A 14,963-nucleotide genomic window follows, 5' to 3' on the forward strand; every position below is an offset into this window, starting at 1 on the left:
CTAGGCGACTCCAAGTGCCCTGCGCCCATTGTCCCCCTAGATGGGCTCCCCAACCTTGGTTGCTGGCGTCCGTAGTCAGGATGTGCGTAATAGGGGGGTTCCACAGCAGACCTTTCAGGTTGTTTTGGTTTCTCCACCACCAGAGGGCCTGTTTTGTTTTTTTCTGGTGGGTACACCTTGTCTTCCAAGTCCTTTCCTGACAAATTTTGTAGGAGAAATGACTGGAGTGGTCTTTGGTGGAACCTGGCCCATTTGACTGCTGGGATGGAGGCCGTCATGAGGCCTAAGACTGACATTATTTCCCTTATTGTGACAGGGAGATTTGTCTGTATTTGCGCTACCCGTTGACTCAGGTGATCGATTTGGTTTTGTGGAAGAAAAGTTTTTTGTTCTGTTGAACTTATCATGTAGCCCAAGAACAGGGTCTCCTGTGAGGGAATGAGGTTTGATTTCTCCTGGTTGATGATCCAACCTAACTGAGTCAACCACTGCTGGGCGACCACTAGATCTTTCAGCAGTTTTTGCTTTGTTGGTGCCAGGAACAGCAAGTCGTCTAAGTAGGGAATGACTGTTACGCTTGAAGTCTTAGGGGAGCCAGCGTCTCCGCTAGGATCTTGGTAAAGATCCTCGGGGACGAAGAGAGGCCAAAAGGAAGGGCTTGGCTCTGAAAGTGGTAGATCTTTTCCCCTACCCGAATTTCTATGCGGAGGAACTTTTGGGAGCTTTTCCTGATAGGAATATGAAGGTAGGCATCCTTCAGATCTATTTTTGCCATGAAACAGTCTTTTTGAAGTAAATTCTCGACATAATAGAATGACTCCATCCGGAACTTTTTGTACCGAATGACTGTGTTCAAAGGTTTTAGGTTGAAGATCAGGCGATATTTTCCTGATGGCTTCCGCACCAAAAAGACATGCGAGTAAAAACCTTGGCCTTCCTCTTGTTTGGGAACTGGTATTAGGACCTTCTGATCTACTAGTTCTCCTATGAGATGTTGTAATGCTTGAGCTTTTGTCGGGTCTTTTGCCAGTTGTGTAACCAAGAATCTTTTTGGTGGTACTTGGTTGAACTCCAGAGCATAGCCCTTTTCTATGACTCCCCTGACAAAACTGTTGGAGGAGGTCAGTTTTTTCCATTGTGGAAGGAAGTCCCCCAGTCTTCCTCCCACCTGGATCCTGGCATCACTGTGGCTTGGGATTTTTGTCAGGAGGGTTAAAGAGCACCTTCGCTTTCTTCTTCCCTCCTTGTGCTGCCCAGGGTCTATTTGGTTTCCCTTTCTCGTGCGTTTTTTTCTGCCCTTTAAAAGGGACGAAAAAACTTCCTGGGACCTGACTTTTTCTTTTCAGGAAAAGTCTTCTTTTTATCCGCAGTGCGTTCTAACACTTCATCAGGCGGGGTGCCAAACAAAAATTTACCTGAAAATGGAACTCTACAAAGGCGTAATTTAAAGGCGGTATCTCCCGGCCAGGTTTTGAGCCAAAGAGTTCTCCTAGCTGCCACTGACAGTGAAGCTGCCCTGGCTGAAAGTTTTACAGATTCTGCCGAGGCATCTGCGATAAAACCTACTGCCTTAAACAGCACGGGGAAAGATTTTAGCAACTCTTCTCTAGGGGTACTTACTGTCAGGTGTTCCTGTAATTGTTTGAGTCAAAATTCCAAATTACGCGCTACACACGTGGTTGTTAGGACTGGCTTAAGATTAGCCATAGCTGTGTCCCAGGATCTCTTGAGGATTACATCCCCCCTTTTATCCATGGGATCCGCTAAATGTCCCATGTCAACGAATACTAGGTCTGAGTGTTTTGACACCTTCGCTAGGGGGGCATCCAGTTTTGGGGACTGGTTCCAAACCGCATTGGGGTCCTCGTCAAACGGGAATCTTCTTTTCAGTCCACCTGAAAAGAAGGGCCTTTTATCAGGTTCCTCCCATTCCCTAAGCACCAAGTCTGACACCAGCTTGTGTACTAGGAATACTTTGTTTTTTCCTGCTTAACCCCTGGTACATCTTATGTCGTGAGAGCGAAGTCCTTTCTTCCTTCAGCTCTAACGTTTCATGAATGGCCCCTATTAACTCATCTACCTCCTCTTGGGAGAGTTTGAATCTGGTGGGGGTGCGGGAGTCATCCTGATAATTTTCTTGCCCAGAATCTGACTGGGAGGAATCCGAATCATAATTTTTAAGGGAAACCTCCTCATTCTCCACAGGTTCACCTGATCCTGATGCTACCGGAGTGGGAGAGGTGGGCACCTCTTGCTGCCTGGCAGTTGGACTTGGGATTTGCATATCAGCAATGAGCTTTCTGAAAGACTGGAAGGTAGCTTGCATTTCATCTTTGAAAGAACCAAGGAACTTGGTAAGTGGGGAATCTTCCTCGCTGTTCAACACTGTTGTAATACAGGGGCCACATAGGCTTTTGGTATAACCAGATGCAATTCTTGCATTACATGTGGGAAACTTCCTTTTGGCTCTGGAAGGGACTTTTGCACGGTGGTCTTTTGGATCTTTCTAACAGGGCACAAAAGAGGGAGGGGTCTCTTTAGATGAAAAACACATAACAGTGCCCTCCTCCCCTGTCCTAAGGTGCCCACTGAGCTCTACATAGGTACACAGCCCTATCTAGCTCCCCTTCTATGCAGGTGAAAAACACAGGAAAAAAAGGTTCTGGCATGGCCAGCCTACCTGTGAAGAGCCGGCGCCAGACTCCCCTGGAGCGTGTGAAGCGTCCATGCTGCTCCGGTATACAGGCAGTGTACAGCCCATGCTTGCTGCCTTATATCGGCCTTCCTTCCATCCCTGCGCCGGAAACCGGAACCAGAGTTTCCGGCGCACAGTGATGACGTGCATCCCGGCCGGAGGTTACGCCCAGCGACTTCCGGGTCACGGCGCCCACCGCGAGGAGAGAGCTCTCCTGCTGCCGACGCCGCCATGCTGGCCATCACTGCCCACTCCCTCGCCGGGCTCCGGAGGGAAGGAGGAACGGGGAACTCCATGCCCAAGCGGAGGGAACCTGTGGCCGCGAGCGGAGAGATTTTAACCAGGCTGTCTTCCCTCACCCTTGGAGATGGATACTCTCCCGGATCCATCCCTCTCTAAAAAAAGACGGTTCCTCAGGTGACATGTCTCCTCCATCTGAGGAAACACATAAAACTGACCAGATGCCTGAGGGACCGCCTTTTAAAGAGCTGGAGGTGATGTGTTTCCTGTCCAGGGAGAAGCTCCATCTCTCAAGGGCTGTCCTGGAAGACGCCTTGGGGAAAAAAAAAAAAAAAAAAAAGAAAGAGTCAGCAGCCTCGCCAGCCACATGGTGAAGATGACAGTTGTTAAAATTATTTGGTGATGTCGGGTGGGGGTTGGCATAACACGTTTCAATGGACTAGGCCCTCTTTTTCAAAGGCGCTTTGGAGCCCCTTCTGCTGCATGCCTGTTGGCCATTTATTGCCTTAAAGTACTTTCATCTGATCGGCTCTGCTGTCTTAACCTGCTGTATTACCATCCACTGGCAGATTGGCGATTTTTGACATGTAAGGGTGCAGCTTTCAATAAAGGTGATTTTTTGCTTGGTATTAATATAAGCACCCTGCTTTTTTATATTGACACCTATTATTGCACTGTTCTCCAGTCCTTCAGTGAACAAACTTGCTCCTGCTACAGTCAAATATTTCAAATTTTAACTCATTAGTCTCGGTCTCCCCCAAGGAGAACACCACAGAAGTGTGGGGTTTACTTTTGATTTTACAAAGCACTCCTTTGGAGCACTTTGTGAAAGCATCACAAGCCCCAGGAGCCAATTGCATGATCTCCTGGGCATAACGCTGGGTGTTGGCTGCTATAATCACTGAAGGACCGAGCCTATTTTGCACACTTGTTCACAAGTTAAAATAATTTATTTTTTCTAGAAAATTACTTGGAACCCCCAAACATTATATATTTTTTTTCCAGGCACCCTAGATAATAAAATAGACATTGTTGCAATACTTCTTCACACCGTATTTGCACAGACACACACACACACAGTAAAGTCAGCAACATTTCTCTTATATTGTAAAAGAACGTTATACAGAGTAAATTGATACCCAACATGTCATGCTTCAAAATTGTGCCCGCTCGTGGAATGAGCGACAAACTTTGGTACTTAAAAATCTTCATAGACAACACTTAAAAGTTAAAGATAACCAGTTTTGAGTAACAGAGGAGGTCTTGGGCTAGAATTATCGATCTCATTCAAAACGATCGCAGTTATAGCTAATGTGTGGTTTGAACACCATTCATATATGTGGGCATGATTTGCATATGCGTTCGCTTCTGGGTGCGAGCTTGGAGGGAGGGGTGCTTAAAATAATATTTTTTTTGTAAAAGGACAGTGTAAAAACGGTGCCAGGGGCTCAAGTAGTTAAAGCAGTGGTTCGCAACTCCTGTCCTCAGGACCCACTAACAAGCCAGATTTTAAGTATTACCTAGGGGAGATGCAGACTAGAATTCTGCAATCACTGAGCATCAAATTATATATCACCTGTGATGTATTTTAGTTATCTTGCAAACCTGGTCTGTTAGTGGGTCCCGAGGACAGGAATTGAACTCGGGCAAATGCTCTGATGCTTCACCCGATACCTGGACAGTCAGGGTGAGCAGTGCAGTGGGGGAGTTACAAGCACCGATCACCCTGTATGGATTGCAAAGTCTGACAGACGTTTCTCCGCCCCCCCCCCCCTGGCTTTCAGCTGCTTGCAACTCTCCCACACACGATCACCGCTGACTGTCCCTGTATCCACCTCCATCCCACCCCCGTTCTGCTGCTATCCCCCTTCCATGCTGCCATCACCCTCCGTTCACCTCTGTGTCCTTCTCCATGCTGCTGTCCCCCTCCATACCGGTGTCCCCCTCTGTTCTCCTCCTCCACCTCCTTGATCTGTCAGGATGGAGAACGTAAGTAGCAGTCGGTAAATCTGGCTCCTTTTTTTTCCGAATGTACAGAGTCAGTGATGACTGACTGTCCATTCACATAACTGAATCATAAACTGTGTTTACAATGTTTCAGTTTATGAATGGAGAGGAGCCGCCGTCTTCTCTCCATTCATTTTCAGTGCAGCTGAGGCCGCTGAGAAAGGGACTGGGGAATCTGTGTCCCTAGTCCCTTTCCCTGTCTCAAATGGGAGATGTCAGAGGTCTGTTAAGACCCTTGATATCTCACCAAAGCCCCCCAACAGCGCTGATTAAAAAAACAAAAAAAAACAAAACAAACACACACACACACACACACACACACACAACACTACTGACACGTGTGCCACCGTCACAAGATAAAAAAATTAAAAATAAAAAAAAAGTAATCGGTACTTGTAATCGATCTTAAAAAAAGTGGTATCGGGACAACCCTAGTTGAGGACCACTGTGTTAAACTGAAGATTTGGTTTGATAGCAGGGGCGGACTGACAACTCATTGGGCCCCCGGGCAATAGAAGATTATGGGGCCTCTGGGCTTACAGATGGCCACCACGCCAGGAGGCACTGCAGAGGCAGGGCAGCTAAAATCTCGGGATTTTCACATCAAAAGCATGTCGGTTTCGGACATATCAGGGACAAATCTAAAAAAAAACTGATTTTTACATACTGTTCCTGGTTTTACTGAGCCTGGCAACCCTGATGGGGCCCCCTAGTGGCATGGGGCCCTCGGGCAGTGCCCGAGTGACTCAATGGTCAGTCCGCCCCTGTTTGATAGTCTACTTGTTTTAAAGCAAGTTCATAAGTCATAAAAAGGGAAACACTCTACACGTAGAACAGCATTCACAGTAAATGCTTCACAGTCCATTATAAAGACCGTTATAGGACACATCCTATTGTCCATTATTGTTGAATGCTGTAAAAGCAAATAGACTGAAATGAATCATGAGTTTAGGCAAACATGAGAGGTACTCTAAGCCTTAAAACTTGCATACTATACATATAGCAATTCTGTTTCTTAGGTTATAGTTGGAATACTAAACCATACATATAGCAATTTTAAAGCCACTTTCCATTAACCAATTTAATACATTTTACAGGCTGAAAGTTAACGAATAGTATAAATGCAAATACAATTTTGTTGAAAACAGGAGCTCCATCAAGTGGTTTCCATCACATTCATGATAGTGTTTCTTAGCTTGACTGTTTAGTGGTCAATTGAAAATAGTGAATTATCCACCAATATATACTCTCCCCCCCCCCCCCCCAATTGCTGAAAAAAAAAAGAAAAAAAGAAGAAGAGCTCATCAAATTGAGTTTAAATGATTGCAATTATACGTTCGGCCAACATACGGCTCCTACATTTCATACATACCTGTATTTTTAGGAGCATCCATGTAAACTGGAGCAGGGGGTTGGCCACCCTGCCAGCCATACTGTGGATAGCCTTGATAGCCTGGTTGCCCTGGCTGATAGCCTGGTTGCCCTGGCTGATAGCCTGGTTGCCCTGGCTGATAGCCTGGTTGCCCTGGCTGATAGTCTGGTTGCCCTGGCTGATAGCCTACAGGGCCTGGAGGATAACCAGGATACGGAGTGGGACCTGGGCCACCTGGCGGTTGTCCATATGGAGGGTAAGGAGCTGTAGGGTTTGCACCTGAATATGGCGGTGGATTTTCATAATTCATGATGGTCACCTACAAAACAGAAAATGTATAATATTAATATTATGCACATTTAAATTCGTACATAGAAAGTCCATGTCTATTTTTCTCACAATCTGTAAAAAAGTTAGAGAATACATTTTATTCTATAAAAATTATCCAGAAGTATAAAACCCAGAACAATGATATAAAATTCTGTTGCAACAAGGAAGAGAGCAAAACGAGGAATTCCTGACCTAGGAAAATATAGGACACAGGCTGTATAGTCATAGACCCTGGGTTATATGCTGGTACCTTCAGGTGACTAGACACTGATAAAGCTTTGCAGGACACACCCTTGTTTGTACCTCTATAAACCCTACCCTACACCATGAGAGCTTAGTTTTTAGAAAACAATGCAGATTAATATAAAATCAAACAGAGGGGAGGGCGTCTTGTACTTTAGGCCCCTTTCACACATGCTGCTTTTTCATCCATCTGTTTACGGATAAAAAAGGGACATACATTGATCCCTATGAGATAGCGGGTGTCCGCAACCCTCCGATTCTGCAGACGGAGGAAAATCCTATTTTTCCCCCATTCGTCTGCAGAGCGGATCGGGTGAACACGGACAGACTGTCCATGTTCATCCGATCCCCCCCATAGCGGAGAGCGGAGATCTGACAGGGCGGTCCCTGCACAGTGTGCGGGGACCGCCCTGTCATCCGCCGGCTCAGCGGACCGTTCACGGGCCCTTAGTCCACAATACAAAATTGAAGGCAAATCAAAATTATTTTTATTTTAATTGTATTGTGCTGGACACAATTTGACTATTCACAGATCCTGGAACATCCCCAAGCAATGAACAAGAAGCATGGGCAACAACAAGGCAAACAGAACTGTGCCAACAGGCCCAACAATCACAAAGTCAACAGATGCAATTTTGGTTTCTGCTGCAGGAACTTTGTACCTGAAAGCTGCATTCACAGAAGCTTGGAATTTCACCTGGTAGGACTTGGAGAAGGCATGAACTGAGAAGGAGTGAGCACATAAAAGTGCTGGAGGGGTCTTATTGTTTAACCTGTAAGCTCGAGAGGAGTTGTCTTATGCACCTGGCAACAGTGGATTTTGAGGCAAGATGTCCTTGCCGAGGTCCTAACAACATGACAAATAGAAATCCATCAATCTTAGAGAAGCTGTGACTTTTAGATGTACTCAGATTGCTCTTTATTATCTGGATGTTGTCAAAGCTCTCTTTAAAATGTCTAGAAGCATGGCACAAAGAGGGAAGGACTAGGACTTCAAGGTAACATGTAAGACACATGTAAAACAGACATAATCGCTACTAAGGTAGGGTGACCAGACATTCCCGGTTTCCGGGGGACAGCCCCTGGAATGAGGACACTGTCCTCGGACCAAGTCTATCCCCAGTTTTGTCCCCAATTGGATTTAAACAGGGGCCCGAGCAATTTCAGTGCATAACAATAATAATAATAATAAAAAAAAATAAAAAATAAAACCTGCTTCTATTGGCTTGGGGGGGGGGGTTCATTATCTGTGCCCCTTTCTGATGATCATGTGCTAGTCGGAGAGGAACTATTTCTTCAGTTTCGGGTGCATGACAATTCCGCTCCTGCCTGCATTTCCTAATACCTTGGCTCAAGTCCCAGCCAGCCGCCTTCCTGCCTATCTCCTTGTCTTCCCCAGTGGAGTGATCTTCCTCTGCTCAGCTCCGCTCCACACCCAGTAGTAGCCGGGGCCTGGGGAGGGAGACTTGAGAGGGTGTGGAGGCAGGCAGGGGGTGGCGCCAGGAAGAGAGGTAGCTGAGCTCAGCTGACAGTATCCAGCAGCAGGAACAGAGGGGAAGCGGATCAGATCGTGGGGCTGCCAGTGCCTTCAAGGCTTCAACACAGGTGTGCTTTGGGAGTGTCTACATAGACTACATTGCACTGGCTTGTCTTTCTGGCCTCATGGATGGCATCATAAGACACAGGAACTCTATCATGGCCTGGCTGGCAGTGCACTGTCACAGAGTGTCACATAACATGGCTACTGGGTGCTTTTGTTAACTTATTGGTCATATGCATCAGCAGCCATGTCATGTGACACACTGTGACAGAGCCAGCCAGAGCCACGATAGAGTGCCTGCGAGTTATCATAATGCCGATGATCTTAACCAACCAGTTGCAGTAGGTACGGGATCTTGAGCAGCAGAGCCATATATACAGTATACAGTCAGCAAGCGATTAAAAATGTTTTTTACCTTAACCACTTAAGGACCAAGCCTCTGAGATTTGGTGTTTACAAGTTAAAAACATTTATTTTTTTGCTAGAAAATTACTTAAAACCCCCAAAAATTATACTTTTTTTTCCAAACACCCTAGAGAATAAAATGTCAGTCGTTTCAATACCTCATGTCACACCGTTTTCGCACAGTGGTCTTACAAGCGCACTTTAATAAAAAAATAAGAAAACAGTAAAGTTAATCCAATTTTTTTTATATTGTGAAAGATAATGTTACGCCAAGTAAATCGATACCCAACATGTCACGCTTCAAAATTGCGCCCGCTTGTGGAATGGCGACAAACTTTTACCCTTAAAAATCTCCACAGGAGACCTTTAAAAAAATTCTACAGGTTGAACGTTTTGAGTTACAGAGGAGGTCTAGGGCTAGAATTATTGTTCTTGCTCAAACTATCGTGGCTATACCTCATGTGTGGTTTGAACACCATTTTCGTATGCGTTTGCTTCTGCACATGAGCTCTGCTCTCCACTTATTTAAAATTTTACTTTTTACACTGTTCTTTAAATTTTTTTTATAATTTGTGCCACTTTTATTCCTATTACAAGAAATGTAAACATCCCTTGTAATAGAAAAAAAAGCATGAAAGGTCCTCTTAAATATGAGATATGGGGATCAAAAAGACCTCAGATCTCATATTTACACTAAAATGCGATATGGTATGGAGATGGGTGGGGCCATCTTCCCCTCACTAGTCTCAATACCCCAGCCACGAGACGACCCAATCGCCTCTGCCGCTGCCAACGGCTCTGGTAAGCAGCGGAGGGCACAGGAGAGCAGCAGGAGGGGGGCTCCCTCTCCCGCCGCCGATAAAAGTGATCTTGCAGCGAATCCGACGTGGAGGCCACCATTATCGGAAAACTGGACCGCCAGCTGAAGAGAATACCTGGGTTATGGCTGCCGACATATCGGCGTTCCGGCCGGAAGTGGTTAATGCAGATAATGCATTAAAAGCGGAGCTCCACCCAAAAGGGCACTTGCTTGCTTCCTCTCCTCCTCCACCACCACTTTTGCCAACTTTAAGGGGGGGGGGGGGTACCTGTTCACACTTATGGGAGACCTTGCGGCGGCCCCCTGGAAGTTCCGCCCCCCTCCACCGCCGGGCTATTCAGAAAGCACAGTTTAGCAAGGATTCACTGCCAGTTTCCCTTACAAGGAATGGCAGCGGCACCACCCAAGAGCAGATTGAAAAGTTGGTTGGGGTGCCAACATCAAGGGATTACTGGACAGGCTAGTGGACGAATATTTAAAGTCGGCAGCTAAAGTATTTGTAGCTGCTAACTTAATTTTTGGTTGGGGGGGGAACCTGCTCAGGTCTCAACTGTAGGATAGCCATAATTCTACATTACTAAGTCTATGTTTACAGCAGGCAAAGAAAGATTTTCAGGTGCAACACCTTTGCACTTCAAGACTTGGGTTTCAACAGCCAGGACATTAAGGCCTCATTCACACTATACGCGCAACCCTCCAAGGATGTTCTGTGGAGCCTTAAGTGCCAAAGTCATCACGCCAGCAAGGTCTGGAGGTGCCGTGTATACCTGCTTTTAATGTACTCGTACGTGCGAGTTTAATTTTACACATTTTAAATAAAAAGGTTCCTAGTATGCTACACTATGGGGCTCTCATTGGTTTGAGAATGGATACTTTACAAACACTAACTGCATGCTGTAGGATTCCTTGAGCTACCAGCTGGATAGATTTAAGAAGCGTGATTTGACCTCTGTAATGCAGGTTCTTATACTCTGGTAAGCGCACTATGATGGTGGTGGTGTTCACGTTAATAGGTGGTTGGTGAAGGCATAAGAAGGTTTGGATACAAGTGGATTATTCGAGGGATTACAGAACAGTAGTTACATATTTGGCAAAGTTGAAGAAAAACACCAGCCCATCCAGTTTAACCTGTGTGCGTGTATTTATGTCTCTACCACAACCCTGGTTTTGTATTCGTCATGATGCCCCTGGGACTACATTTCCCATGGTACCTTGCTGCCTACAAAAAAATGATGCCTGAACTGACTCCACCTCTTGAAACTCCCAAGTAGCTCTGTAGTTCAAAAGGCAGATTCTGTGAGGCCTGTGACCCATCAAAAGGGCACAGTGAATACATGTCACAGAACAGATTGTCAGAGAGTAAGTTTACAAAAACGGCAAGATTGTTGAGACTAATAAGAGAAGGATAGAAATAAACTAAAATACAATAAGGAAATTAATACCGGTACATGTTTTTACATTAGATACGTTTTAAAGAAGCAGAGTGAACCATAAAATTACAAATGGCTTCCCATCTACAGTACATACAGTGGATATAAAAAAAAAAAAAAAAAAAAAAGTCTACATTTTCTGTGATGTAAAAAAAAAAAAAAAAAATGGGGAGGGAAGTAAAAATAAAGAAAATTAAATACGGTCACATAAGTGTGCACCCTCTTAAAAAACGAATACTTTGCTGAAGCACCTTTTGATTTTATTACAGCACTCAGACTCATGCCCAAAAAAGACTATCAGCACGGCACATAGAGCTGTAGTCTGAAGAGACAAGCTCCCTGCTGACAAATGTTCACCTATGGTTTTCCGCACGAGTCATTTCTGGGAAGTTCTCAGACACATGTCATAATAGAGGAACCAGAGAGAAAGGACGTATAGAGCTTTGGAGAGAGATAATCAAAACACTACATATATATGTGCTTAGTTTAACTTTCATTAACAGGGTTTACTACTACTTTAACGCATGCTATGCATTAAGCCCTCTGTGTGCAGCAGCCCCCCTTATACTTACCTGAATCCCATCCTGATCGAGACATGTTGTACGAGTGACTCGGCTGTCCGGGACTCTGCCTCATTGGCTGAGATAGCAGCAAAGTGCCATTGGCTCCAGCTGCTGTCAAAGTCAGTGAGCCAATGAGGAGAGAGAGGGGGCAGGGCCAGGCAGCAGCTCTGTGTCTGAATGGACACAGGGAGCTGCGGCTCGGCTGTCCCATAGCAAACTGCTTGCTGTGGGGGGCACTTAGCAGGAGGGAGCAGGAGTGCTTTGTTATTTCTAGGTAACATAACAAAGTCTTTTTGACATCCAACATATGAAAAAAGTCTCCTTCTCCCACCGATAGGTTTGCTCAGAATGTTGGGAGCACAATGTCTTGTGAACAATTATGTATTGAAGCTACCTTGGGTAAGAACTTTGGGTCTGTCCTCAGTATAACTATCCGGAAACAGTGACAAGTAAGGTTCCCTAATTGACAGAGCATGTAGCTCACCTATCCTGCATGCTGAAGTAATGGCGATCAGAAACACAGCTTTAAGCGCGAGACATCTGAGAGATGCTTCTTCCAGAGGCTCAAATGGACTCTTTGCTAGGAATTGCAGCACTACCGACAGGTCACATTTAGGGAAACCTTTGACCAAAGCTGGTTTAGATCAAGTAAGGGCTTTAAAAAAAAAAAGCGGATTACCAATGGTTCTGAGGCCACAGATTTTTAGAAGAACACTGCTAGTGCAGCAACCTGTACCTTCAAATACTGATCGCTAGTCTCTTATCTGCTTCATCTTGCAAGAACTCCAAGATGTAACCAAGGGTCTCTGGGTCTTGAGCAGATGAATCGCACCATAAGGTATAGACCTTTCAGACCTTGGTATAGATGGCTCTCGTCACCTTCTATCTGCTTGCTAGCAATCTTGTAACTAGATTGTCTGAAAACCCATTGCTCTTTACATAGTTAGTCTGGTTGAAAAAAAGACACAAGTCCATCCAGTTCAACCACAAAAAAATAAACAAACAAGATAAAAACACAGTACAATTCCATACCCACAGTTGATCCAGAGGAAGGCAAAAAACCCCAGCAGAGCATGATCCAATTTGCTACAGCAGGGGAAAAAATTCCTTCCAGATCCCCCGAGAGGCAATCGGATTTACCCTGGATCAACTTTACCTACAAATCTTAGTACTCAGTTATATTATGTACATTTAGGAAAGAATCCAGACCTTTCTTAAAGTAATCTGCTGAGCTGGCCAGAACCACCTCTGGAGGGAGTCTGTTCCACATTTTCACAGCTCTTACTGTGAAGAAAACTTTCCGTATTTGGAGATGAAATTTCTTTTCCTCTAGACGTAAAGAGTGCCCCCTTGTCCTCAGTGTTGACCGTAAAGTGAATAACTCAACACCAAGTTCACTATATGGACCCATTATATATTTGTACATGTGGATCATATCCCCCCTTATTATCCTCTTCTCAAGAGTGAATAAAATGTAGTTCTTCTAATCTTTCCTCATAGCTGAGCTCCTCCATGCCTCTTATCAATTTGGTTGCCCTTATCTGCACTTTCTCCAGTTACCCAATATCCTTTTTGAGAACTGGTGCCCAAAACTGGACTGCATATTCCAGATGAGGTCTTTACTAATGATTTGTACAGGGGCAAAATTTTATCTCTCTCTGGAGTCCATACCTCTCTTAATACAAGAAAGGACTTTGCTCGCTTTGAAAACTGCAGCTTGGCATTGCATGCCATTATTGAGCTTATGACCAACTAAAAACCCCAGATTGTTCTCCACTATGGATCCCCCCAGTTGTACTCCCCCTAGCATGCATATTCTTAGCCCCCATGTGCATAACTTTACATTTATCAACAATAAACCTCATCTGCCACATAGTCGCCCAATTAGACAGCATTGAGGTCGACTTGTAAATTGGCGACATCCTGTAAGGATGGTATTGCACTGCATAGCTTGGTGTCATCTGCAAAGACAGAAATGTTACTTTTGATCTCAGACCCAATATCATTTATAAAGATATTTAAGAGCTGCTCTACAGATACCAGTCTGCGAGAGACAGGCTGGACACCTCTGGATGATTTACTGGACCCTGGATTAGTAGATCCTGCCTGGGAGGTAGATGCCAGCAAGGCTTGGTCGCCATTTCCAGAACAGTTGAGAACTAGGCCCTTTTGGGTCAAAACTGAGTAATTAGGATGACAGGTACCCCTTTTGGGCCAAAACTGAGTAATTAGGATGACAGGTACCTTCTCCCTTTGTATCTTCCTTAAACGGGGCTGTAAAGGTTTTTTTTTCCCCCTAAATTGCTTTCTTTACCGTAATGCAGTCCTCCTTCACTTACCTCATCCTTCGATTTTGCTTTTAAATGTTTTTTCCCTGGTGTGGAGTGTCATGTTTGCCCCCTCCATTGAGGGGGGAGGGGGCGAGCAGGAGAGTCAGGATGCCCACTAACACACAGCTCCTTTATCTGCAACGTAGAGAGCGTCCTGGCTCTCCTGCTCGCCCCCTCAAAGGACGACACTCCACACCAGGGAGCAAGCCTTGTATTACGGTGTGGAGTTACAGACAAAAGAACAGGAAGTGAGGATTATTTTGAAGGAATAAGGACATTTAAAAGCAAAATCGAAGGATGAGATAAGTGAAGAAGGAGGACTGCACTAAGGTAAAGGAAGCCATTTAGGGGAATATTTTTTTACCTTTACAACCCCTTTAATACCAGTGGGATTAACTGGAACAGGGGGAAAAGCGTAGCAAAGGTGAAATCTCCATGGATGCACTGAAGTGTCTATCCCTTGCGATCCGTAGAGATTTTTTCAAGGAAAAGAATTGCGGAACCCGTGCCTTCTCCCTTGAGGCAAAACCTGTCCACCACATGTTGGAAATTGTTGAAGACCCGCGGATTCAGAGACCACTTTGCCCCCTGAACAGGGTGTCTGCTTAGGAAATCCGCAACTCTGTTCAGGGACTCCTTTAGGTGGATTGCTGACAGGGATAGCAAGCCCTTCTCTGCTCACATAAGGATTTCCGCTGCTAGCGTTTGTAAGGACCTGCTCCTTGTGCCCCCCTATCTGTTTAGACTGACTGTGGTGATGCTGTAGATCCGGCGTAAACATTAGCAGAGATAAGGCGATCGACCTTCAGCCCTCTTAAGTTTGAGGATCTTGTCGCCTCCTTCTTGCACCAAACTCCTTCGACTGGAAAGTCCCACTCTAGATCCCTTGATTTTTCCACCAAAGTGACCTCTTTACCCGAGTTGGAATCTTCACCTGCGTGTCCAGGGATCTTAAGCTGTGTCCCAAGAGCTCAGGAGAAAAATTTGT

The 14,963-nt window shown here is 45.2% G+C and overlaps 1 protein-coding gene across 1 annotated transcript in view; it reads right to left on the bottom strand.

Moving 5' to 3' along the window:
* Positions 1-14,963, bottom strand: part of CYSTM1 (cysteine rich transmembrane module containing 1) — a 132,939-nt gene that overhangs the window by 68,596 nt on the left and 49,380 nt on the right. The window contains exon 2 of the mRNA XM_040344700.1: positions 6,315-6,633. Within this exon, the coding sequence (XP_040200634.1) occupies positions 6,315-6,624 (310 nt within the window). The 5' untranslated portion in view covers positions 6,625-6,633. The remainder of the gene's footprint in view (positions 1-6,314; positions 6,634-14,963) is intronic.

Source organism: Rana temporaria, chromosome 3 (assembly GCF_905171775.1).
Source record: "Rana temporaria chromosome 3, aRanTem1.1, whole genome shotgun sequence".
Classification (NCBI taxonomy): Eukaryota; Metazoa; Chordata; class Amphibia; order Anura; family Ranidae; genus Rana; species Rana temporaria.